Source organism: Sycon ciliatum, chromosome 6 (genome assembly GCF_964019385.1).
Source record: "Sycon ciliatum chromosome 6, ocSycCili1.1, whole genome shotgun sequence".
Lineage (NCBI taxonomy): Eukaryota > Metazoa > Porifera > Calcarea > Leucosolenida > Sycettidae > Sycon > Sycon ciliatum.
Genome location: NC_088648.1, coordinates 30,805,946 through 30,832,948, shown reverse-complemented (window position 1 = coordinate 30,832,948; position 27,003 = coordinate 30,805,946). Strand labels below are relative to the sequence as shown.

Sequence of the window (27,003 nt, the reverse complement as noted above, 5' to 3'; positions counted from 1 at the left end):
CGCCAAGCCAGGCTGGTCTGTTTCTTGGCTTTTCAAACATGCTTCTGTTTGTGACTGTAGCCGTTGTGATAGGCATGGTATGCGTGTGGTGGAGTGCCTGCTGCCGGAGTGCGGGCAGCATGAGGAGTAAAAAAACATGTTCGTCTTGCGGGAATGCGTACGAGCCCAAATACCTCTCTGGGCAAGCATGCAAGACCCAGGGCCCATCTGCAGCAGTCGCTTATGCCCGGAATCAAGAGTACTCTTGCTGGTACGGATGCATGCAGGACAGTCGTGGACCATACTAAACGGCCATACGCCTTCAGCAAATGGAGTGAAGATGGCATGAGCCTGTTTCATGACTGTGCAGAAGAATTATAATGTTGCATACTCGTGTGTGCTTGTGCGTGTATACGCAGCCGCAGGGGCGTCGGAAGGCGATTCATTATTTAATTTTAGTGTGGTACGGTTAGTCATATGTAGTACAATTTACTCGTGGGGGAGGGGTGGTGGAGCCGAAAATTTAGAGCCCAAATCAGTGCATTTTATTGATTCACGTTGTACTTGGGGCAAATAGTGGTACGGTCAATACCGCAGTGACCGTATCGTGTGCGACGCCCCTGTTACGAAAGAAACTTCTAATAAGCGGCATGTTCAAATTACGCCATATTCGAATCGTCAGGATTCCACCTGTAATACTCACTGATGAATGGGAAATTGTAAGAAGCTTATACTTGACTAAATTAATATCTAAGCTCCATAACCATAATTATCTAAGCTGCGTGCAAAACACTGTGTGGGTGTATGATGCACAGAGCCATCAATATTGTGTCAACTACACACTACCAGGGCAGGTTTGGGTATACGACTCCCTGCACATTACACACACCGTACAGGCACACACTGCACGGCCACACAGCGTACTAGTAAATGATCGGTGAAAGACACCAAGAAATCCATTTCAAAAGCGAAAGGCATGCACAGTTATCAACAGTTATACGTCCGCAAGAAGAGAGACGCTCAGCGCATGCACAGCTCTGCCAATAACAAAGTCACGTGCACCCCACACCCTACAGACTCAGATGCAGCCACGTGTAGCTCTACTTGAAGTACATAGTTCAAGTGACAGGGCATGTCACAGAGCCCGGCAGCATGGGAGACGCAAGCAAACAAACAAACACGTGCACCACTGCTGCACAAGCTAACAAACACGCAAACGGACAAGATAAGAGAAATGATTAGTGCGGAGGAGGAGGAGGAGAAGGATAGCCTAGAACTGTGCAACCGGACGCGGCGCCTTTGCCTCCAACTTCTGACCTTCCTCAGCGGCAGAGTGAGCAAACCCAGTACCACCCTGTATATATTATGCAGATGGAGAGAAGAATACAACAAACATCATCTGGTGCAGGAAAACAGGACACAGATCGGTTTCAAACACATGTTTACCGTAAAGTCTCGTATAAAAGCCGCACTTGAATAGAAGCCGCAATTTTGGGCCCATCAAATCACACATAAGCCTGGTTTTAGTGTTGACATACATAGAAATACCTGTCTTGTATAGAAGCCTGTCTCATATAGAAGCCTGCAAAATGTCACCGAGAAAGTCATAGACGCCGCGGCTTTTATACAAGACTTTACGGTATGTGTAATGTAAAGGGTGGGGTGCATGTATGGGCGGACATCGACCATGGGTGTTGGAAAGCAGAACACAGACCGGTTTCCAACACCTGAGTATATGTGAAGGGTGTGGGCGTACAATTGAATGCGTGTGTGTGCGTGTGTGTGCGTGTGGGCATCGCCGATGGGTACTCTGGTCATTGCGCAATCAATAGCATCAATCGACAGGGTGAGCAGACACCAGCTGCTGCAGTAGTAGCAGGAATGAGAGAAGCGTGAGCTTCAGTTGAAGAGAGCCGTGTGCAGGAGAGAGAGATTACATCCACGCCATTGTGTGGGACATGCACGTCTAACAAGCAAGGAGAGTCGGTGAGTGCGTTTGAGTCAGAGCGTGATTGTTGGGGAAAGAGAGAGAGAGAGAGAGAGAGAGAGAGAGAGAGAGAGAGAGAGAGAGAGAGAGAGAGAGAGAGAGAGTAACTGAGAGAGACAGGCTGCAATGCAACACTCACCTTGATTCGAATAATGTCTTTCTCCTGGAGTTTGTCGCCGGTTGTGGGATCCACCATATCCTTGCGAACGGTCTTCTCAAAACAACCCAGTGTGAGAACAACACCACTAGAACACGACACGAGAAAAGAAACCAAAAACAAAGCAGATTGACCACTGCAGTCACAAAATACTTCTGCTACTGACCCAGAGAGCACAGACTACAAAGACAAGAGCCTAATCATCCAGCTAACTACAGTGCTGGCAACTGAAATCCAACCCCAGCTCGGTGCGCTCACATGGCAAAGACCGCGCACTCGCTGTTACACTGACAAAATTGAGACCGCTAGAATCGGCGCTGAACTCCAGCACGGAAAATCAGGTGTCGGATTTCAGTTGCCACTACCGGGTGCGTTCGATTACGCCCATGAATCGATTCGTAAAGGGAATCTCGTGCATTCAAGTCGTTCCATTTTCAAGCCACGAGCCCCGGAATCGGTTCGTAATGGATTCGTCCTATTCCCACGAGGTGATGAGAATAGCCAGGGGTAATTCATGAATGGATTCAAAATCGACCCGTGGGCAAAATCGAACGCACTCGCTGTGGCTAGCAGCCGGCACTGGGTGTGTACTGTGGGTAGTTGGCTTGGGGTGTGCTGCATAAACCAAGCCTACACGTAGAGTGACGGCCACGGAGTGACACTGATATCACGTCATATTCCTGCCGCTCAGGTTATCACCCGCCTGGAAGATGCAGCGATGGAAAGTTGAATCCAACCACACATTTTTGAAGAAAGAAGGATCAATTGATCCCCGCCTGATAATTCTAGTAGTACAGATTCACGCACATGCACACACAGACACACATACAGACACACATACGTATGCAAGCACACACAAACACACGCACACACACACGCACACGCACACACACACACACACACACACACACACACACACACACACACACACACATTCTATGGTAGTTCTAGCGTCAACGTTGGAATACGTAGAGCCGTGTTTGCTACACAGCCCAGTGTAGGTGCATGTACTGGGTAGTGTTAAGCAGTTCCACTAACACATACCTTTTCCGCAGTACCACACACGGCACGTGGTTGCCCAGCTCATCACCACTGATCTCACAGCGATAGCGCAGCTGATCAGTGAAACACACACCAATGTACACGTACACACATGTACACACACACACACACGAGCACGCATGCGCGCATGCACACATGCACGTACGTACACACACACACACACACACACACACACACACACACACACACACACACACACACACACACAAAAGAAGATGTTTAAATATGCCGCACATACTCTATCTATTGGGTGTAAGCCATCTGTATATTAACTATTATTTAGTAGGCCTAATATTTAGGAAACTTCACTTCTCAACTCTACTCCTGGCCCGAAAATTTGGTGTAAATGTACATTTTAATTTAATCAGAATCACAGGAAGAGACCGTTTTTTGAGTTTGCAGTTGAGAAGTGAAGTTTCCTAAATGTGTAAATGGCCGAATTGGAGTTTGCGGACAATTAGAAAAGTACGGTACATGTGTGTATAATTATTCAGGTAAAATTGGAAAAGTCCATCCTGGTGCATCTACTACAGCTGCGCTCTGTGAAATCCGACCCAAAGCGCAAAGCTGGCGTCCTGGACCAGTTCGGATTACATCATTGCATTTGTACACGTGTACGTCAAGCTAGCCGCATTCGTGCCACTTCCGGGGCGTCAAGGGCCGTGCAAGTTGAGGGCGCCAAAAGTGCACTCTGGGTCGGATTTCACCGAGCGCAACTGTGGTATACCCCAAATGGTCACTCTGTCACAAGTAAATAATTTTATTATAATCTTGATGGTGACCTTCTGTCTCCAAGAGGGACACGTTCGTCACGGGTTATTCCTTGGGGCTGCAAATGGCCTGGAAGATACGGTAATCATATTTCAGAAGGCTCCGTCTCTTATGAACGAGTTTGGCCTACTTCTCTATCTCGACGGGCGATATTCGTAGGGATTTTTCATGATTTTGTATGTTTTGCGCATGTGCGCTGTTTGCATGCACTGGCGAAAGTCCCCTGTCCTGCAACCGTTCTTCGGCCTTTTTTCTAGCTACCAATCACGCATTCCTGAAGATGGTGCATGCACTGACAAAAGTCCCCTGTGATGCTGCATCATGCAACCGTTTCTTCGGCCTTTTTTTCTAGCTACCAATCACGCATTCCTGAAGATGGGCCTTGCCCGAAAAATCAAATGATTACCGGTATATCTTCTTCTTTTTTCAGTGATTGGTGTAGGCCAGAGACCGTTTGTAGAGTGTTGTGAAGATGTATGGATATAGTGGATGGCTACAGTGGAGTCTTCGCATTTTGAGAAATGTACTCCCAAATGGTACGTGACGCGGGTGTCCTTGGAGCACCTTGAGATTGTATTTTAATAATACGCTCTCAAGGTGCTCCAAGGAGTCCCGCGGTACGGACCATTTGGGAATAGCTAAAACTTCTCAAGTCTCCCTAGTGTTCTACGGTTCAACTTTGTTACCTTCATTATGGCTTCGGAGAAGAACGATACCTCTGCTATTGGAGAGCAAACCCAGCCATCCGTCCATGATCAGCTGCCGTCTTGTCTACAAGGCCTTCAGACAGAGATACGCAAAGCATCTCAGAACGCCTTACGAAGATTGAGAACGAACAGCGTTCGGATAGTCCTCACTCGACAAGTACACCACGGAAAGCATACAGTGCCACTTCCTCTGGTTCGCCAACTCTTTCCTGGGCCGACCAAATGGACGAGCTTGATGAGATGCAGGAAAGTATGGACCCCAGTCGGATTTGACGGCGGGGATTGAAGACCCTGGCTGGCGTTGGCCCTATGGCTGCCAATTGCTTTCTTTGTGTTTGGTTTTCAGTTTTTGAGGTTGTTTGATAGTTGGCACAAGCGCATGCAGTCTTCGCTTTTTGGCCTCATTTCGTGTCATCAATATGAAGTGGACAGACGACCTTGAATGTATGTTGATGAGAACCTGGCACAGGTACTGGGTAGACTTCGAGGAAAAAACGATAACCAAAAGGCAGAAATACGAGAGAGCTATCCAGCAGATGAGCGTGCACTTGGAAGCTGCCAAGGTACAGTACCCGGACGATGATTTATCCCTCAACGCCATAATAGTGAAGAACAAGCTGGATTCCATCAGGAAAAAGGGAAAGCAGAAAATCCACCAATACATTTTGCCTCAGCTGAGGATGCGGAAGCAACCAACAGGTAGTAGTACGGATGACAATGCCCCACCTGATAACCCAGCAGACACCGGGCACTGGTGCTGGGTAGACTTTGAGAAAAAAATGATCACCAAAAGGTAGAAATACGAGATAGCTAACCAGCAGATAAGCGTGCACTTGGAAGCTGCCAGGGTACAGTACCCGGACGATGATTTATCCCTCAACGCCATAATAGTGAAGAACAAGCTGGATTCCATCAGGAAAAAGGGAAAGCAAAAAATCAACCAATACATTTTGCCCCAGCTGAGGATGCGGAAGCAACCAACAGGTAGTAGTACGGATGACAATGCCCCACCTGATAACCCAGCAGACACCGGGCACTGGTGCTGGGTAGACTTTGAGAAAAAAATGATCACCAAAAGGCAGAAATACGAGATAGCTAACCAGCAGATAAGCGTGCACTTGGAAGCTGCCAGGGTACAGTACCCGGACGATGATTTATCCCTCAACGCCATAATAGTGAAGAACAAGCTGGATTCCATCAGGAAAAAGGGGAAGCAGAAAATCCACCAGTACATTTTGCCTCAGCTGAGGATGCGGAAGCAACCAACAGGTAGTAGTACGGATGACAGTGCCCCACCTGATAACCCAGCAGACACCCTTGACTGGCCATACCTGGTGAAAGTTGCCCGTCGGATAAATGTGAAGACGTACTACTATCTGATTGGTACTCATCCAACATGTACGCCAGGTGGAATAACTTTAAAAAAACGTACTACTATCTTTTTGGTACCCATCCAACTTGGGGAGCGTGGGCGTCAGAAGAAACTGGCAGTAAGTCGGAGGAGGACGATGAGGAAGCGGACAGTGCTGGCATCAGTGACATGGCGAGCAGCGGGGCTGTCAATGTTCATGCGGATTAGGACACTAGCAACAGCACTGACATGACTAGCCGCAGCACTGCCAACAATTACATCACCACGGGCAATCAAGACTTGCCGCAGTCTCACACGGCCCTTAGTGGTTCCCAGTCAGACGTAGCAGCAATGGAGACAGCTTGAGGTGACCACACTCGAAACAATATGCACCCACCACCCCACCCACCCCCTCTCGAGTTTGGAATCTCTACAGTCAAAACCGCTCAATACGTACAGGGCGTAAGACGTACTACTGTGCAGTGCGTACTTTTCGCAGTTAACGAAAAATTGGCCCACTTGATTGCAGCGTGGGTGTAGTAAGGTACTTTGGCTAGGAAGTACTTTTCCGTGTTCCCTTGTGGGTACGTCTTTCCAGGGGTTGACTGTATGTGATCCGTGACTTCAGTGTGTTTCAAAAATATAGACGCGAGATTGCAAAAAAACGTTAGGCAAGCATCTATACCACATAAAATTTGGGATCACTTTGTGTACAAATTTTTTCGAAATTGGGCGTTTGCTATGCAATCGCTTAAAAATCGATATGAGAGTAATTGCTGGAAGGACCTGAGCAATATTCTGAAAAATTCTCAAAAAGCTCCAGCCAAATTTGAAAGATTTCAATAATACTATGCGTCTGTATTTTTGAAATGGACTGTAATGCACCACACGACCGCAGTCGTGTGGTGACGATGATCTGCCGAACGCAAACAGGGTTCAGACCAGGGATGGCATCTGTGAGCGATCTCTAAACGGACCCTGCTCTACAGCCCATTCGTCCAAAATAGTCCAGCTAGCTTTTGAAAGCCCAATTTTGGCCGAATTGAAGCTCAAAAAGCCACTTTAAATTTGGGGTAAGGATTTGCTTCGCCACACATTTTGCCATGACATGACTCTCCTCATGTTGTACAACCTGGCTGAATTTCTTATTCCCCAACCTTGGACTTTCCCCGCCTACTGTAAATATACAAAATTTCGGCATTTCACAGTTTTCGATATTTTCGGCATCGATTTATCTTCGGCACGGGAATAAAACTAGTACATCATCAAAGCCGATGTGAACGGTTTCATCAGAGTTTTAACTTCATTTAGTGCCAGTTTAGGATGAATTGACTGTAATGGCGACCACAATGGAGCAAAAGCAACATGATAGCATTGTTCGGACTCAAATTTGTAGTTTCTTGGTCCTTTTTTCTTTACTATAACTGTTAGCATTGTTTCCTAATCCAATTTGCCCGCATTGCCTCCCTAGATCTTAGGACTCCTTTTTGTACTGTCGTGGGCATTGAAATCCGATGGGATGATCGGGGGCCGGCGCCCTTGCTGCTTTTAGTGCGTACATGCCCTGTAGTTCACGTACACGCTGTAGTAAAAATGGACCAGCAGTGCTCGCGACTGCAGGGTCATCGCCCCGCGGCCGCTTGACTTCTCACCGGATGTCAATGTCCACAGCAGTAGTTAGTACTATAGTAAAAACCTGGTGTAAGCAACCTCTGGGTTTAGCGACAACCTGCTCGTAAGACACTGTGGGACCTGGTTCTAAAGACCACCTGGCTTTAACGACCGCTTTTGCTTGCACCGTGGGCCGTGGTCGCTTAACTGAAACCAGGTTTTACTGTAGTTACTAAGTACACGTACATGTACAGAGTAAAACCCCATCCTGGCAGACATTACCTTCTTGGCAACGTCTGGCCGATCGTCGTCATCGTTGATTCGCTTGAAGTGCACCGCAATAAGATCCTGCAATTGCACATACCAAACAATACATACACTCATGACAAACGATACATTCATACCTTGTTTATCCGGGCAGTCCGGGACAGGGCACTGCCCATAACTTTGAAACATCCGTAACTATGAATCACGCACATTTCCATTGGGAAAGGCCATAGATACGGAATAAGCCTTACTACTGCCACGAAAAAGTGGCACATGAGTAGTAATATTTCCACTGCAACCCGCCCAAAGGATGCCCGGTAGACCGAAGTGGCCGTAACTTCGGGGTCTGGATAACCAAGGTATGAGTGTACACAGCAAGATTCAAACCACAATCTCTGCTAGGTAAATGTGAAAAGGTGCAGATGGCCATTCTTCAATGGCCAGGAGATGATACGAGACGTCGATGGGCTTGATAACGTGAGGACGGTGCTCAATGCTCATCTCCCCTCCCCCTCATCCGGTGATGTCATAAAGTTAGCTGTGCAAAGTATGACATCATCACGTCATCCACCAGAGGGTTCTCAGTTTCTCACCTTCAGTCTGAGAGTTTTGCCAGACATTGGACATGTTGCATGTTTGTCCTGTAGACGGCAAACAAGAGAGCATGCCACGTTACATTCTACACACGGGTAAGGATAATGATACGCTGGTATGGCAGGTAAGGCATGGACAGAAGACAGCCAGTAGCAAGGCTACGGCAGCGTTTCAAACACATCATGCACGTACAGTGCTGAGCTGCTGCTGCTGCTGCTGCTCAATGAAATCCAGTTGTGTCACTCAAGGTTGCATCTCGCACCATTTCGTAGCCCAGTGTTTGCAGGTCTAGGGCTGCGCAATGCCCGGCGCATACTTGAGTAACGCGACTGGATTTCACTGAGCAGCACTGTATCATATCCACACACAAATACCCACAGATGCATGCACGCGCGCGCGCACACACACACACGTACACACACGGGTGCCCACACACAACCCGACTAACAACACTTCACAGCTCCCTCGTCCATCGACCTACCGGCTTCTTGATCAACGTGGGTTTGGCTTGGGGCGTCAGAGACGGTACCCAGAAGCTGGGCAACGATTTCGAGTCCTTCGATGAGCTGTTTGCAGATTTTCCCGTCGCCGATGCGCCTGTTGCTGATGCTCCCGCTGCGGCTGGTGCCCGCGCCGCTTCCGACGTTCCTGCTCCGCTGGATGTGGCCGATGTAGCAGCAACCGTGGCAACGGGCACTATGGCAACAGGGCATATCAAGACAGCGTTAGTCAAAGAGAGAAAACTGGGCCAACCCCACACACTCGTTAGTTGGAGGGATTGAAAGGGGGAGGGGGGGGGGGAGGGGTGAAAATTAAAAATGGGGGTTCACAGCACTAAGGGGTCGTCTGTAATTTTTCGAAAAATTAAACTGTAACAAGATAATACGCATAACTCGTTTCAATGTGATTTCTTTTAATTATATTTACTGGCTGAGTATCCGAGTTGAATCCGTCCTCGCTCTCTTATTTCATTTAGGGCACTGACCATGGCATTGCTCACGATCATCTTGCCAGCTAAGCTGTAGATAAGCTACATAACTAAAGCGAACATGCAACATCACAACCATACCTGTGTCAGTGGCTGCCGGCGCATACGGATTGACACGCTTGGTTGTGATCTGTTGCTCTGAACAAGCAAAAGACAACGCAACACGCAGACGACATTCGGACATGGGTCAGGTACTCAGACTGGAACATGGTCACCATTAAAAAGAGCATCAATTGCTGTATTTACAGCTACATCCAAAGGCAAACGAAACAACAGCAAAGCAAGGACGGAACCGTACAAGCATGCAAGCAGCTAGCACACAATTGAATACACCTCAATCACACACCCACACACCCGCACGCACGCACGCACGCACACACACACACACACACACACACACACAAAACAGACACAAAACACACACAAAACACACACACACACCTACCTGCATCAAGGAACTGCTTCTTGCGTGCAATCTGATCAGCGTTGGCCACCAGTACTTCCTCAGCCTGCACCACAGCACACAAAGTCAACACAAATACACATACTGTAGAGGCAGAAAATTTCATCGGTCAATAATTTCGTCCAACTCCAAAGAAAGGGAGTTCGTCCTGTTGAAAATTTCGTCCATGGATCACAAGAGTGTATAGAATAGCTGGACAAATCGACATTAGTCCGGCATTTAATTTAGTCCAAAAGTTCCTTGGGCGAAAAAGACGAAATTAAATCCCAGACAAATATTTCTGCTATGGATACACATACAGTCAACCTCGTGAATAAAAAAAAGAAAAAAGAAAACAAATTACTCGGGTTCACGTACAGGGCGGGTCAAGATACACCTCTCCACTTCCGTGGGACACCACCATCCCATGATCAAGGCTCAGATGCGACTCCTAAACGGCGGGGGAGGAAGGATAGATTAGATCCACCAACTAGAGACCAAAAGCCTAAATCCCATTTGCCGCATCCATGTTTTCCTTGTGCCAGGCCACGAGTTCCCGACAACCTCAGGTAAGACATCAACACACAAAAAGACGACACAGTCTTCAGACCTAGCGGCCATTGGATTACATACTTTCAACCCCACGAATAACAGCAATAGGGACACACAGCGAACATCACAACACAAGAACAGGATCCTTTCTCACATGCACATCACTAAAGTAGGGACAGTTCGGAGAAGGCCATTGTTGCGAAACACATCAAGACACCCTACAACAGACGATATTCAACAGCCCGGGCTACAAAGGGCGCAAGACACACTGAGCACCTACAGAAAAGACAGACAACACTGGATGGCATGCACTGGGTTGACACTGGCACTCCGCAGAACATGCAACAAGTACAGCACAAGGCGCACAACTGCCAAACACGAAGACGTCTTAGAAAGGAGCACAGTTTAGACTAGTCCTGTGTGTGTGTGTGTGTGTGTGTGTGTGTGTGTGTGTGTGTGTGTGTGTGTGTGTGCGTGTGTGCGTGTGCGTGTGTGAGTGTGTGTGTGTGTGTGTGTGTGTCCCTCTCTCTCCCTCTCTCTATTTCTCATCTTCCACCATCGTGTCAGTGCATACTTTCTAGAATAACAAAACAAACCAACACATACGTCAAGCTTCTCCTTCTGCCGTTCAAATTCTCGCAACTGCTTTGAAACTGCATGGAGAGAGAGAGAGAGAGAGAGAGAGAGAGAGAGAGAGAGAGAGAGAGAGACACACACACACACACACACACACACACACACACACACACACACACATACACATATGTACACACACACACACACACACACACGCACGTACACACATACACACAAATACATACATAAACAAAGGTGTATATCGCTTTCACAACCCAATAATAAGAAAAGAGGACCAAAGAGCTACAAGTTATGCTTTTAAAATATCAACTAACACCACCAGTTACTTTACAATCAGCTGATGCGATAACATTGCACGACGCCGACCAATGGTACTGACATTCTACACCTAGCTGGCAATCAGCTCTAGCATGTCAGTCCCGTTGTTTAGTGTCGTGCAATGTTGTTGTTGTAGAAGTTTATTTAACGTCGCACCAATCGTGCAATGTTATGTATTGTAAAGTAACTGGTGGTGCTAGTGGATATTATAGCGTAACTTGTAGCTCTTTGGTCCTCTTTTCTTGTTTTAAAATAATTCTTGGCTCTCCACCCTAGTCTAAATATAGTATCCCTGCAGATATCTTCCGTTATCCACCCCCCCCCCCCCCCCCCCCCCCCCCCGCATCACATACCCTCCCAACTCATCGTGACAGACATGATTGAAGACTTACTGGCTTGTTTCTGATGCAGCAAGTTTTCGAGGATTGGCTCGCGGTCATACAGGTAACCTTCAGGTCTGGACAGTGCAACACAGACACACAGACACAGACATATAATATACACACGTGTGTGCACACACGCGCACTCCACTATCCGCACCAAATCAAGTCATCAACTACCCACTGTACAGTACATGAATGACAAGTTAGCAAATCGGAACCACCACCAAAAGAGGAGAAAGATCAAAATGCCCCCCCCCCCCCCCCCCCCCCTGCTGCATTCGTGTCGCCCTCACGCTACGTTACTCGGTTCCAAATTTGACTGTGGGCCACATAAGCCCCGCAGATATGCCTGTTTGTTGTACGACTTTAAATAAATCCAACCAACCAAACCAACCAACCAACCACAGCATCACATCCAGTACACAGTAAGCAAAAAAAATTCAACGGGTTCGCGTACCGGGCAGGTCAAGAACAAGGAGTCGTACAACTCCCTGGTCAAGAACCACCTTTCCGCATCCGTGGGACGCCACCACCCCATGATCAGGCGTCAGATGCGGCTTCTAAACGGTGGGGGAGGATAGATCAGATCCAGCAACCATAGGCCAAAGGCCTAAATCCCATTTGCCACATCCATGTTTTACTCATACAGTACGCAAAGACAAGCATTATAGTGTAGAGGGTATACGTCTATACGAGTACACCACCAGTTGAGATGTTGTGCATGGAGCTGTAAAGCCGAGGCACAGCAGTGCACTAGCTCAGGGGAATCCGCAGACTCACGCTGCATACATGCACTTAGCTCCCATAAGCAAATCCACTGGCTCACCGCCATGATATCACTTGCATAACCTCTATTTCAGTTTCCAAAATAGGGAAGGTTTTTGAATAGAACCAAACTGAAATTTTCTCATGGTAGCGGGACGGACTGTGGGCAGAATAAACCAGCAAGTTTCAGCTTCTCTTTGGTCCCTTTCAATATTATCGAGGTCAGAAAGCCAAAAATAAAACAGTGCTATAGTTATGAAGGTCAGGATCAACGCAAACACATACGCGCGCACGCGCACAATGAGAACTCACGTAATGATCGGGTCCTTGCACGGCTGCAGTGTCAAGCAGCAACAGTCAAACTCCTGTCAGAAACGAAAGCAATAACATGTACAGCCAAGTCAACATCCTAACAAACATCATCAGTAACGGTGGTGGTGGTGGTGGTGGTGGTAGCATGAACAACAACACCCAAAACACATCCCAACAAACATCATCAGTAACGGTGGTGGTGGTAGCATGAACCACTAGCCAGAGCACATCCCAACAACAACCATCACTCACCTTAATGGAGTCCTTGCCGAGACGCTTCTTCAAGCTGCCATATCCACTCCGTTCTGAAACGTTAAAAAAATCACAGACAGTAAGCGTACAAGCTTCTTCTGCATACTGTAAGATACGTTCCTATAATGACTCGCAAATTTCCTATAATGACTCGCAAATTTCCTATAATGACTCGCAAATTTCCTATAATGACTCGCAAATGTAATACACACCATGATTGTTGTCGGTCATGTTCGGAGTCTCGTTTCACTGTACTGTGCCGTGCTAGTCATTTGTATGTGATGCAGTTGAAAGTTTTAGAGGCTATTTACATTCACCTGTACAAGCCCGATTCATGTGTTCAAATTTAACGAACAAAGAAAATCCATATACTGTAAATATACAAAATTTCGGCACTTCACGATTTTTGACATTTCGGCGGCGATTTATTTTCGGCGTGGGGTAGAGGGCATGATATAGTGCGACGGATGCTGTGAAAAATTTCACCGGCGTTTTAATTTAGGCGTTTTGGGTCGGTGCCGAATATAGCCGAAATTAAATAGCTGCCGAAAATTTGTATATTAATTTTACAGTACAGCGAAACCTGTCTAAGACGACTGCTCAAGGGATTTTCAAAATGTGGTCTCTGGAACCAGGTGGTCTCCTTATCCAGGGTCATTTAACTGGAAATAGCATCCCTTGGTGCTGGCTGTAGTGGTCTTCTGGGACAGGTGGTCGCCTTATCCGAGTGGTCGCTTTGACAGGTTTTACTGTATCAACGAGAAGATAGCCATACAATCTTGGAGTTTACAGGTACTATAAAACTGGGAATTTTCGGTGGTATAATATTTTCGGTATTCCCCAAAATTAACGGTTCGGTAGCGCGAAAATTTCGGCAAACCAATCTTCCGTACTGCAGTCCGCATGCATGTGCGTATATTTCCGGTGGTTTTTATTTTAGGCAAAAATTGTCAGCACCGAAGTTACCAAAAATAAAACACCACGGAAATTTCTGCTTTTACAGGTATATCACACGTAATACACGAGTAATTGTGCACGAGACACAACGCTCTGAAGGTCACAGTACTGCGTAATACACAAGGAATTGTGCACGAGACACAACGCTCTGAAGGCCACGGTACTGCATAATGATGCAAGCAAAAAAACATCTACCTGGGTAGCAACAAAGGCTTTCATGAGGGGATTGTGTCAACGATTCCGTGTGGATTCGCGCGTATACCTCCAACCAAAGGTCAACGAGACTTGTTGACTGGCTACTGTATGCCAGTGCATGATCAGCTGGTCTTCTTTCTTTTTTGGCACAGCAGTCAATCAGGGCACATTGACAATACCACTATATGCGAAGTGACGTACGGAATTCGACACTTGCAACTAAGAAAATGCCTGTCACAATCAGTCGCAAGGCCACTGTCGCAACGTGACGCGACGTGCAACGCGCGGCACACACATTAATGAAGTACAGTTTCTATGCCGGGTGTGGGTGCAGTGCATAGTACACGCACTGTATAGGGATGTCGCAAAAACCAAAAAGATAGTGAATCATTCGCCGCGGTCGCAGCTCATTGCAGGTGTCGCAAGTCGCATGTGGTACTCTATTGTTTTGCTTCTTAATTTTCCACTTATTTTTGCTTTATTAAAAACCGAAGGATGTACCCAGAGTGCTTGACAGTGCTCAACACCACAAAGGCAGAGCGTAATACACAACAGAACAACAAGGACAATCAAGGCTTGTTTGCTGCTACTTTAAGTTTCATGCTTACGCAATCATCAGGCAACAACAGTTGCCTGATGATTGCGTAAGCATGAAACTTAAAGTAGCAGCAAACAAGCCTTGATTGTCCTTGTTGTTCTGTTGTGCTTTATTAAAAATAAATATTAATATTTGCTTTGTTTTCCTAGCTTATTATTGCCGTGGCTGGCTCAACGCCCTTGTCTCAGGGTATTCTGTCCCTGCATTAGCTATGCTTGTCACATGCTATGAGATTGTGTCTAATAATAATAATAATAATACTTGTAATAATATTGTGAATCCCAGGACCTTTATTAGCAGTCCCCTTCAGGTCAGCACTAGCATTCTATATTTTATAGATCTACTTGGGTGCAGGCGTTGAAACTCACTTATTCATCTTGCATTCGTATACGAAGAGAGGAAAGAGGAGAGACAGAGAGTACAGTAGTATACAGTGGTGGAGAACTCGTAACAGTATGACTACACACCCATTATAGAACCAATGCAACCATGTTGTAGTCCATTCTTTGGACACCACAAAATGCCTAACAATTATACGCCAACAGTGCCAGCAATCAGCCAATATGCAATACATGTACAATCATGTAGTTCACAAAGACAGCAATGCACCTCAATGAAATCCCAAAATCATGCTCACTGCCAAAATTTGTCTCACCTGACGCAGCCTTCCTCTCGTGGTACGAGAGGACTGGATTGGCAGTGCTGTTGCGGCCGTGACGCGTCATGGTGGTGCAACCTAACCTAATACCTCTAACTTATTTACACACGTCGAGCAAAGCCTAAGCTGTAGTCAAGAACTGTGTGAAGGAACGAACATGTACGAACGAACAACATGTACGAACAAAGCAATTTTTTAAAAATCAAAATGGAATGGTCTGTGATCTGATATATGCATGATATGTAGCTGATACGCAAAAATGTTGCGCTACAACTCTGCATGCAAAAAAAAACAAGCGAAAAATGACTTTCGACGTTTACCGTACGTGTACGTGTACAGCAGCATGCTAGCATGACGTGATCATATGAACAGCCGGCCTAGGGAACAATGATTTCCATCATATGCATACACGTACACGTCACATGCAGATGTCATCATTCTGTCATCACGTACCGTACATAAAATGGCATGCGCGCATGCTCCATGTTCCTAACGATCGCGATGGCGACCAGAAAGGCACGCAGCTTTCCTGGCTATGAATATGATGGGCCTGCCTGCAGCCAAACAGCACAAAGATTGGGTGATTTTTCTAGATCACTCTGGATTTTCTATGACTCGTATGATCCATTCTTTCCTCCCTGTAGCTTCGTCACCCATCCGCCTTCTACCCCCTCCGCTCTGTTCCACATTTCGCATTCAAGAGGTGATCTCATAACCCCACGGTCTCTTTGCTGTGTCTCGTTTGTCTGCAAAGAGACGTGTCTTTAGCTTCACTCATTTTTCCATAAATGGAAACACTTCGTCCCAGAACTTGAGTTGTTGAAGAAGAGCAGTCTAGGTTTACAACAGCTAAACATCGTACGAGTCGTTGTCGACCATGGCGGAAGGTGGTTCCACCGTAAAGATCACGGTGAAAACCTCACGGAAGAAGGAGACGCTGGATGTAGATTTAAACAGGACTGTTGGCGAGGTAAGCGCGATCTCATTTACACGTGCTATTGCCCTTTTTGTTCTTCTCATTCGTTACTGTTGTTTCCTTTGTTTGCAGTTCAAGAAAGATCTCTCTGCCGTATTCGATAATACTTCAATTAAACAGCTATGCCTGATCTTCGCTGGAAAGATTATGAAGGACGACAACTCTCTAGAGAGTTACGGTGAGAATCTAGAAACGATTCTTTTTCCTTGTTCACCCCTGGCCGATTTGCTTTGCGTCGTGTTAGAAACAGCTCCAGTTCTTTTTCTTCTTCTTCATTTTCAACTGTGTGCTGAAACAAATTTTTATGAAGCGCTTCGGCATCGTTTTTTAGTTCTCTTCGGCTTTTGTGCACTGTATGTAGAATGTAGTGTTTTCGTTCGAGTTTATTACTGCAATGCGCCTTGCCGCGAGTCGCCAGTGCGGCATGCACCTACATTGTATTAAATTTTAGAACTTTTTGTTTTTGTCTGCCCTACTTTCGTCCAGGATTGAAAGATGGCGTGACGGTTCACCTCGTGATCAAATCGGCAACCAAGGTAAATTGAATTTGACAGCATTGAATTTCAGTATCTTCCTCTCGTACCGTGCAAGTCGCTAGATGCATTCAGTATAATAAAAGGATTCTTTTGTCAGCAACATTCCAAATGTGTAATTTCAGCACGTATGAGTGCCGTATTGCCATATTCTGCAAATCCGAATGGCTGGAAAACGTGTGTGATTGTGATGTAATCTTCCTTCTGGTGATGTGCTTGCTACAGAGTAACGCAGAACAAGCGCCCACTTCCACCCAAGCGGCAGCCACCAGTGCAAGTAGTACCACCGAGTCGTCTGCATCAACTTCGGCCACCCCAGCACCAGTCTCCACGGCGAACACAACCACCACTCCTAGCGGCGGCGGCACCAGTGCTGGCACTGGATCCACTCCGGCGGCCGGTGGTTTATTCGGTAGCGGAATGGCGGATCCACTCGGCTTGCTAGGTGCCGGCGGGGCTGGTGGAGCGGGCGGTGCTGGTGGCATGGGTAGTCTCTTTGGCGGCCAGAGCATGCAGCAGATGCAGCAAGCGGTATGTTGAGGATGTTGGTGGGTGTGCCCTATCATTTTAGATTTATAGCAGGTGTTTTGTTGTGGTGACTTTCTTTTCGCTTGCACTCAATTTGTTTTCTGTGTTGTGCTGTAATTCTGGGCTTTTAGCGGGGTGTGCATATTTCTAACCGCAATAAATTTGTGGTGTGTTATGTGATCACAGTTAATGAGCAATCCTGAGATGATGCAGAATATGATGAGCAGTCCCATGGTGCAGGTAAGCGGTGGGAATAGTGTTTGCCCGCATGTATCACTGTGTGTATGATTGAAGGAAGGTAGCCAGAATTGGCCCGGCCAGAAACCTGTGACTTGGGTGCGACCAATGTATGGTCATATTGTTGTGGCGCGATGTTTCCATCCTTATCCGAGCTATAGCTGTGACATGGTGATGACTGCTTTTACACCTCTGACATATGAATGACTGTGATTCAGAGATAAAAGCTTCTTAAAGACTTGTCTGAATGTCACCTTGCGAAGCATTGTTGTGCATAACTGGCAGTCCATCTGCTTGTTCTTTCTCATAGCCTTGTGTTGTCTTCTGTGCGTGTCATTGCTTTGTAGAGTTTAATGAGTAATCCTGCCGTCTTGCAGTCAATGATTCAGAGCAATCCTCAGCTGCAAGAGATGATTTCAGTAAGTTGGTGATCCGGAATGACGAGAGGGAGATAGGGAGAACGGGGCAGGCAATGAGTGAGAGTGAGAGAGAGAAAGACTCTCGTGTACTGCATTCTTAGTGTATGGTTCGGCCTTTCTCCCGTAGGTCGAATCCAATAGGGATGAATGCTATATGAACTAGCTCTTGTCCTATTGTTGTCAGTGTCCTATTGTTTTTTCTGGAGAATACTGCATGGGATGAGCTATACAAACACACCATGTCTGTATGAATGGCTTTGTGCACATCAATGGTGCTTGTATTTTAGTCCTTTTGACGTTATCGTATCCTTTCGATTTGTTTGCCTTTTGAACATCAGACAGCTGATGCTCAATGTATTGATGGCATCCCTCATTCCTGGTTATGTGTGTGTATGTGTGTACCACAGCGCAATCCGCAGATTGGCCATATCCTCAACGACCCGGAGAACCTGCGCCAGGTATGATGCACTTCATATGCAACGTTGTTGAATATGGCGTTTAACACGCGTGCCAGTTTTCTAGTCCTGTCCTCTGTCAAACCGCAGTATTGTATTTGTAAGATCTTACATGTTCGTGTGCATTGGTAAAACGAAGCTTGCCTTTCTCTGGAACATGGCTTGCCTACATACCTGGCCGATGCAATATAGAGACGCATACATTGCGTCAACATTGCTGATAGACTGGTGGCTATGATGGTCCATTGGATGAGCGCACTGTTACATTCTGCCTCTGCTCTTGATTGCCTATTCCTCGCGGTGCATGTTGAATGCTTTTCTGGGAATCTCTACTGTTGTTGTCATTACGTGCAATCTGCTTTGATATGTGTGTCATTGTGAACAATTGTGTGCTCTTCTGCAGGTCATGCAGATGGCATCCAACCCCTCAGTACTGTCTGAGATGCAGAATCGCCAAGACCGCATGCTTAGCAACCTGGAGGTATGTTGCGTGTGTGCCTTAGCTATTTCTTCCCCCTCTCCATTGTTTCCTTCCATAATCGCACTTGTAACCTGTTTCTGTTTTGTTACGAGCCGAACTTGGAAGGTACATTATCACCGGCCTGCCATTAAAGCCACCTGTATTGTTGTTGACCTAGCGGTTAATGTGATGCAGGTGGAAGACAAGTGGGCTACATTCCGAACTGTCTTTATCCCATGTCGAGGCATGTAAACCTGGATGGAACGTTAGCCGGCATGTCTGGTCCTACCTGTTTGCTGTGCCATGCTTCCTGTTTGTTCTTGCTGCATCGCCTACAGTGCAGCCATTTCTCGTGGCGCCCTGACGTCAATGCATTTCTGTGTGTTGTGTATGTCTGCTGTAATCTGCAGAGTATGCCAGGTGGCATGAGCGCGCTGGAGGGAATTTACAGGAATATCCAAGAACCGCTTCAACAGGCTACGGTAAGGCCACATGTCGTATGTCTGTTTACCAAGTTTCAGTTGCCACTGCGCCTTGTTGGATACTGTAAGCCCGGAAACAATTGCGATCCGGAATCATCCGCGGCTTCTTAGCTTACAATATTTTCTTTCTATTGTCATGGTTTTCTTGCTATGGTTGTGTGTGTGAGGTTTGCATTCTTAGTGTATGGTTTGGCCTTTCTCCCGTAGGTCGAATCCAATAGGGATGAATGCGAAAGTAGCACGGATTGTACGATCTGTTATGTTGGGGTGATGGATGTGATCCTTTGCTTCGTCAGGTCTTCTTCCGACATTTCTTCAGCTGTTTTGTGTGTGTGTGTGTGTGCATGTGTATATATCCACCGTGTCACCTGTACCAAATGCTGTTGTTTTTTGTGCGTGTTGACTCTCCAGGCATTCCCTAATCCTTATCAGAGCGCTATTCACAGTGAGTTGGCTCTTTGTTGTCGGGATGTTGTGCTGTTTGCACGTCTGTAATTAAAACGTTGAACCATTACTGATTGCTGCTTCCCTGCTGTCTTCTTCCTTCCATAATCGCACTTGTAACCTGTTTCTGTTTTGTTACGAGCCGAACTTGGAAGGTACATTATCACCGGCCTGCCATTAAAGCCACCTGTGTTGTTGTTGGCCTAGCGGTTAATGTGATGCAGGTGGAAGACAAGTAGGCTACATTCTTTGCTCCTTTGCCGTTTTATTTGTTTTTCCGAGTAGCAGTGCATTACATCGTTCTTTTTGCTGTTTTCTCTTTGTGCAGCTCAGAACTCTGGTTCAGCACAGCCATCCACTACACCCACCACTACTCCCCTGCCCAATCCATGGGCTGGCGGTAGTGGCACTTCATCTACACCAGCGACCCCAGCAGCCTCGACAGGTATGTTCTTTGTGATGTTTCTGACAATGTTGTCTTTCTGAAGGCCTGCTGATCAAAATCACAGGCTAAGCTAGCTGCTGGGCCACTCTTCGCAGATGACTGCGCTCAGTAGGTTTCTTGCGGTTAATACAGTGCCTGTGTCCTGTCCCGTTATCCTTGCTTTGGTTCCTTTTTGTGCCAGGATCCCTGCACTGGATCTAGTCAGGCTATGTTTACATGAGAAATTTTAACCCGGGTTGAAAGTCTGTACGATAGAAAAAATGCTGTTCAAACCTGGCGCGAGATACGCGCAGAAGTACGTTTGTACGATTTTCTTGACCCGGGTTGATTTCGCAAAAATTCAACCCGGGTCCAGCGCAATGCGTCATGTAACGCGCCATTCATTTTGTGTACATGGCGGGTTGAAACGCCTCATGTAAACACAACCTTAGCTTGCAGTGATCTGTCTTCCTTCCATAATCGCACTTGTAACCTGTTTCTGTTTTGTTACGAGCCGAACTTGGAAGGTACATTATCACCGGCCTGCCATTAAAGCCACCTGTGTTGTTGTTGACCTAGCGGTCAATGTGATGCAGGTGGAAGACAAGTGGGCTACATTCCAGATATTCTCTTTTTTACATTTGTAACTGTATCCCATGCCTATTATAAATGCTGAAAAGGGAGCATCCTGTGGGTGTATTCCAGATATCGGTACGCATGCCCTTTGCATTCAATGTTGTTCTTTGTGTGTGTATGTGTGCGTTTCCGTTCCAGGTTCTGCTTCGCCGTCCCCAAGTGCTGCTGGCGGCACTGGTGCCAACCCGTTTGCCAGTCTGTTTGGCCCTGGCATGGCAGGTATGTTCGGCCCTGCTGGCTCTACTCCTGGTGGCGCGGCCACAACGCCATCTACATCCTCTGGCGGTACGGAGTCCTCTACCTCTACGCCATCGTCTTCTTCTTCGACACAGTCCGCTCCGGCTGCCAACCCGTTTGCTGCTTTGCTTGGTGGCGGCGGGGGTGCAGCAGGTCTCGGTGGTATGGGGGGCATGGGTGGTATGGGCATGGAGGCCCTGGCAAGTAATCCACAGCTCATGGAGTCAATGATGTCGGTAAGGACCCTTGTTTGGAGTTAACTTTAGTGTGGGTGTGCTTGGCTCTTTATTGTCGACCTTGGTGTAATCTCTTTTTTGTTTTCGCCTGACAGCGTTCTTTTCTCCTCTCTTTGGTGATTTACAGTACACACTGTCAAAAAATACTCGATAGGGTACCCGTGCTACCCGGATAAAATACCCGAACCCATTACCCGACCAAACCCCTACCCGTTGCAGCCCTATTGATTACTTGTGTGTGTGACATAGTGATGACTGCTTTTACACCTCTGACATATGAATGTCTGTGATTCAGCAATAAAAGCTTCTTGTGTCTGAATGTCACTTAGTGGGAATAGCACTTCTGCACTGTTCCACACAATTACACTTGTAACGCCTTTGGTCGTGTGCCTCTTCCTCGTTTTGCCTGCAGAGCCCTGCGTACCAACAGATGATGCAGATGCTGGTGAACAACCCGGCTGTCATGGAGCAGGTTAGTGCCTTTCAGCGACTGTCTGGCTGCTTGTACTAGCCTGGCACCACCTTGTTCCGCTGTGCAACCTACATTGGTCTATCTGACTTTTCACCTCAAGTTCCTAACCTTGTATGTGTGCTTTCTTCTCTTTGGAACGTAGATGGTATTTAACTTCATCACTCCAGTTCCATATCTTGTATAAGAGCACTATCCGACATAAGGCTAGCTTGGCCTCTCTGCAAATGCTTCTGTGATGGTTGTTCATTCTGGTCTGTGATATGTTGTTTGCCTGTTTTGTTGTCCTTTTCTAGATGTTATCGTCGAACCCTATGTTTGCCAACAACCCGGCACTTGCCCAGCAAGTACGCGATTCCATGCGCAATGTACGTATTTTACAAAATGGCTGCCTATGTCCCGGGGGGAGGGGGGGGGGGGGTCCGGGAGTGACATGGTGATGACTGCTTTTACACCTCTGACATATGAATGACTGTGATTCAGAGATAAAAGCTTCTTAACGACTTGTCTGAATGTTACCCGGTGGATGCTGCATAGCTTTGTGCATACACATTATTTTTCTTGTGCTGTCTAATCCAAGTTGTATCCAACTGTCGAGTTTCTTACTCAGCGCACCTGGGACTTGACAGTGGAGGGTAGACCCCATGTGACGCGTTCACCTGTGCAGCGTGGGGCCGGAACAGTTACTGCCTGTTTCTTCTCTGATCTTTTCTCCCCTTGGGACTATCATGTATGTGTCTGTTTTGACTGCACAGCCCATGGTTCAAGCTATGCTCAGCAATCCTCAGCTCACGCAGCAGATGCTTTCTGCTATGTCCGGGTAAGCGGCTGTTTCTGCAATGTTGTGCTTTGCTAGGCATGTGTATGACATGGTGATGACTGCTTTTACACCTCTGACATATGAATGACTGTGATTCAGAGATGAAAGCTTCTTATTGACTTGTCTGAATGTCACTACTCTTACATTATCTTCGTGAGCAATAGTTAACTTCCCCCTGGATCTAAGGGTACATAAAATTCTTCTCGAGCCTGTTCATAATCCATTTCGCGCACAGAAAACACCTCGCTCGAAGGTCACGCAATGACACAACTTTATCGCGGAATGAAGTATCAATTTGGTTTGTGTTCGTCCAGACATCTGACTTATTCCATTTCTGGAACTTTTCAAGTGCTGTTGTAACTGTTGCGTCTTTGGCGATCTTTTGTGCTCGGTGTTAAGTCGTCTGGTTATCATTGGCACGAGATATGTTCTCCCTGCTGTGTTTTTGTTTGCACTCCCAGGCTGAACGCCGCTGCGCCACAGCCTTCTACCGGTATGTTCCACTACTAGCCAGATCTTCTTTCTGTTTCTTTCTCTCTCTTCTGCTCCCTTCCTTCATTTTGAGCTCAGAAGCACAAAGTGAGGCGGTGGCCTGTGCTAAAGGAAATGTGCGCAATCTGAAGGATCTTCAGGTAGATTGTTTCTATTTTTCCTTTTATTTTACTCTCGTCTTGAGCTAGGAAAACGACAGCCTTGCTCAAATTCTTCCTTATCAAGAGGTCTGACCTGTGTGTGTGTGTGTGTTCTGTTGCCGGGTACAGGTGGGGTGCCTGGTACGGCCGGTACACCTGGTACGGCCGGTTCTTCATCAACTCCTGCTGCCCCTGACATGACACAACTCTCGTCCATGATGCAAGCCATGATGGTCAGTACTCTAAGAATTTTGTCTTGTAACGTTCGCTCGGTTCCGCTTGCTCTCTTGCTGCTTCCCCCTTTTGGACACCACATGCTAGATGGCGCGTTGTGCACGTGCTGTCTTCACCTACATCATTGTTTGGGTTACATGGTGATGACTGCTTTTACACCTCTCACATATGAATGTCTGTGATTCAGAGATAAAAGCTTCATAACGACTGTCTGAATGTTACCCGGTGGATGCAGCATAGCTTTGTGCAGACCATCTGGTATGTGCACTATATGATAGGCGACTGTCGGTAGAGAGTGGGGTGGCTTGTACAGTGTGTATTTCCAAGAGTGTGCAACTCCAGCTATGTGGCCTGCGTTGGCAGGACATCACTTGACAGACCTGTGCCCATAATTTTTACCCTGTTTGTCAGCGTAGCCTTTTGAACCCTGTCACTTGAAGTGAAGTTCTACCACCGCAGGTTGTGCACACTCGGCTGTGCACACTCGGCTGTTATGTGCTCTTGATATTTCAACTTGTTTGGAGACACTGGTTTCCTGTGCATGCCAGGGTGATTGCTAAATAAACCTTGTGCCTGTGTTGTTGCAGGGCGGTGCTGGTGGCATTGGGGGCGGCCTCGCTGGTCTTGGAGGTGGCCTCGGTGCTGGTCTTAGTGGAGGTGCTATTCCCAACCAGCAGAGCCTGGAGGAGCAATATGCAGGGCAGCTTGAGCAGCTTAGAGGCATGGGTTTCTACGACGCTGCTGCAAATATTCAAGGTAAGCGTGTGTGTGTGTGCTTTTGTGGTGTAGTCTTTGATGGGCGTGTGCAGTCTGCTTTTTAATTGAGTCTTCATTCAGTAAACCCATACGGCAGCCGTTCATCATTACGCTCTTAGTACTCTAGGGCTGCATCTTCACCACAGTGTTTTGCACCGCATAGCCCTCTCCTTCCATAATCGCACTTGTAACCTGTTTCTGTTTTGTTACGAGCCGAACTTGGAAGGTACATTATCACCGGCCTGTCATTAAAGCCACCTGTATTGTTGTTGGCCTGGCGGTTAATGTGATGCAGGTGGAAGACAAGTGGGCTACATTCCACCCGATCTTGCATTGCTGCTGTCGAACTTTTTTTGTTATCACGCACAGCATTGGTCAGCGTGCATTGAATCCGCATCATCCTTTCTTGTGGATACCCCTCCACTTGCTCATCGTCTGTTTTTTTTCTCTGTTCTGCAGCACTAATCGTCTGTAATGGTGATGTCAATTTGGCCGTCAACCACTTACTGGGCTGAGTGCTATGCCGATATTCGTACTGACTACTTTAGCCACACTGCTTCTATGCACGGCTTAGAGTGGCGTTCATTTTCATATTTGGTACCCTTGTAGGCTGATGTACATGCTGTTGCTGCTCTCCTTTTGCCAATTTCTACTTTCTGTCATTGTTTTTTTTTTGGCAGAATACACCATTTTCGTATCGGCATAATTATACAGCCATTGCTTTTTACTGTCTTTTACTTGGCTGTTCCATGAAAGAAATGTGCTTTCCCTCCTATGGAGGAGGCATCAACAAGTCATGACAAACTATTGCAATACTTATCAAGAGTTATTTTTGCACCCCCATGTACATATGTCCGCTCACACCCATAGTTTTTGCACTTGATTTTGTACTAGGCAAATTTCTGTGTTGTACATACATCCTGGTCGTAATTATCCTTTTGGCGTTTGCCCGCATAAAACACACAAGTATTGACATCATATATCCGCATCTGCTTTGGCTTTGCTTTTCTGTGTTTTTTCTGTTGTTGTTTTGCTGTCTCCCTCCTTTGAATTTTTTGGGTGTCATCCTACTCGTTCGTTCTCTAAATATTTTTGTCTTTGGCTTTGCTTTTCTGTGTCTTTCTGTTGTTGTTTTGCTGTCTCCCTCCTTTGAATTCTTGGGTGTCATCCTACTCGTTCGTTCTCTAAATATGTTGGTATGTTTACCTTAAAAGTGTTGGTACTAGCCTGTACAAGTGTGGGGGTTGCGGTGAGGACTGTGTCTTACGCCTGTGTGGATCGGGAGCTAACTTTCCACCAGTACTTCCTGCAAATTGATTTAATGGGTTTCATGAAGGGTTTGGAACTGTTTCCCATGCGTTTCCGTAGAAATAATCCAAATTTCAACAAAGCAGATCGGCCGTTTTTTACTTTCTTTCGGTCACATTTTGGCCGGCGAGAAACTTTAAAGGGGAAGTTAAGGCAAAAATTAAAATTTCACCAGCTGTAGTCTTCGGGGTGCTGAGTCGAATGGTCTTGGTCCGAGAAAGCTGAGACGCTCCCTTCCTACTTGAATCCCAATCGAACTCGCGCACTTCCACCGAAACTGGGTGACTGCGCCCTACGAGATGGGGATTTGTATGCAAAATGTCACTAAAAGCGCCATTTCGTTCTTATAAAAGCACGGATGACCGCGATTGGCCCATATGTTGTAGTCTTTTGGACGCTGAGTCGACTGGTTTTGGTCCGAAAAGGCTGCGATGCAGCGTTCACCCCGAATTCCCAATCGAACATGGTTGAAGAAGCGGTCACGTGCTCCTGCGTACACCAGTCACCTGGTCACCGTGCCTGCAGGGTACAACTTACAGCCTGTTTTGACCTTTTTTGGGTGCAGTCCTGTCACTCGAGTTGAACCTTGGTGTGAAAGTTGTCGCCTGCTGGCGTGGTGACCAGGTGATTTGGGCACCCAGGGGCACGTGACCGCTTCTTCAACCATGTTCGATTGGGAATAAAGGAGGAACGCTGCATCGCAGCCTTTTCGGACCAAAACCAGTCGACTCAGCGTCCAAAAGACTACAACATATGGGCCAATGGCGGTCATCCGTGCTTTTATAAGAACGAAATGGCGCTTTTAGTGACATTTTGCATACAAATCCCCATCTCGTAGGGCGCAGTCACCCAGTTTCGGTGGAAGTGCGCGAGTTCGATTGGGATTCAAGTAGGAAGGGAGCGTCTCAGCTTTCTCGGACCAAGACCATTCGACTCAGCACCCCGAAGACTACAACTGGTGAAATTTTAATTTTTGCCTTAACTTCCCCTTTAATGTAGCCGATCTCATTAACTTTGGCCGATTAGGGTTTTCCGGAGAGTATGCTAGTTGTTGCTCTCGCATGCACCTATGGCACAATCTTCCATCATTATTTTGTCTCTTCATGCATGACAAACTGTGGCCTGTTGGGCGAAATTAAATAATTGATTTACGGTATTCAGCATACTGAGCATTCTTATAACTTCCTTGCAAGCTCTATCATCATGTGCGTCCA

The 27,003-nt window shown here is 46.8% G+C and overlaps 2 protein-coding genes across 2 annotated transcripts; one reads left to right on the top strand and one right to left on the bottom strand.

The window, feature by feature from the left end:
* Window positions 1-919: 919 nt before the first annotated feature.
* On the bottom strand, window positions 920-15,706 carry LOC135819899 (nitric oxide synthase-interacting protein-like). Its single transcript, XM_065333199.1, has 13 exons — window positions 15,501-15,706; window positions 13,096-13,148; window positions 12,844-12,896; window positions 11,776-11,840; window positions 11,075-11,121; window positions 9,920-9,983; window positions 9,556-9,612; window positions 8,968-9,182; window positions 8,486-8,533; window positions 7,908-7,973; window positions 3,168-3,238; window positions 2,106-2,211; window positions 920-1,333 (listed from the first exon to the last, which is right to left on the bottom strand). Exons 1-13 carry the CDS (start codon window positions 15,568-15,570, stop codon window positions 1,250-1,252), a joined length of 999 nt encoding a protein of 332 aa, XP_065189271.1. The 5' UTR covers window positions 15,571-15,706; the 3' UTR covers window positions 920-1,249.
* A 373-nt stretch (window positions 15,707-16,079) lies between these two features.
* Window positions 16,080-25,686, top strand: LOC135819898 (ubiquilin-1-like). The gene is made up of 19 exons (XM_065333198.1): window positions 16,080-16,473; window positions 16,552-16,657; window positions 16,966-17,015; window positions 17,238-17,543; window positions 17,727-17,780; window positions 18,125-18,196; window positions 18,604-18,654; window positions 19,055-19,132; window positions 19,522-19,593; window positions 20,005-20,038; window positions 20,366-20,482; window positions 21,236-21,570; window positions 21,983-22,042; window positions 22,336-22,407; window positions 22,795-22,859; window positions 23,321-23,352; window positions 23,621-23,724; window positions 24,313-24,481; window positions 24,941-25,686. Exons 1-19 carry the CDS (start codon window positions 16,381-16,383, stop codon window positions 24,994-24,996), a joined length of 1,926 nt encoding a protein of 641 aa, XP_065189270.1. The 5' UTR covers window positions 16,080-16,380; the 3' UTR covers window positions 24,997-25,686.
* The last annotated feature ends 1,317 nt before the right edge of the window (window positions 25,687-27,003 follow it).

What these genes read in the sequence shown, in the direction of transcription:
- LOC135819899 (XM_065333199.1), bottom strand. Translation starts at nt 15,570, where the DNA reads ATGACGCGTCACGGCCGCAACAGCACTGCCAATCCAGTCCTCTCGTAC. An exon ending in GCTGCATCAGAAACAAGCCA is followed by an intron (nt 11,122 to 11,775) that starts GTAAGTCTTCAA and finishes CTCTCCATGCAG; the next exon opens with TTTCAAAGCAGTTGCGAGAA. An exon ending in AAGACATTATTCGAATCAAG is followed by an intron (nt 1,334 to 2,105) that starts GTGAGTGTTGCA and finishes TAATATATACAG; the next exon opens with GGTGGTACTGGGTTTGCTCA.
- LOC135819898 (XM_065333198.1), top strand. Translation starts at nt 16,381, where the DNA reads ATGGCGGAAGGTGGTTCCACCGTAAAGATCACGGTGAAAACCTCACGG. An exon ending in TAAACAGGACTGTTGGCGAG is followed by an intron (nt 16,474 to 16,551) that starts GTAAGCGCGATC and finishes CTTTGTTTGCAG; the next exon opens with TTCAAGAAAGATCTCTCTGC. An exon ending in ACCCGGAGAACCTGCGCCAG is followed by an intron (nt 18,655 to 19,054) that starts GTATGATGCACT and finishes GCTCTTCTGCAG; the next exon opens with GTCATGCAGATGGCATCCAA.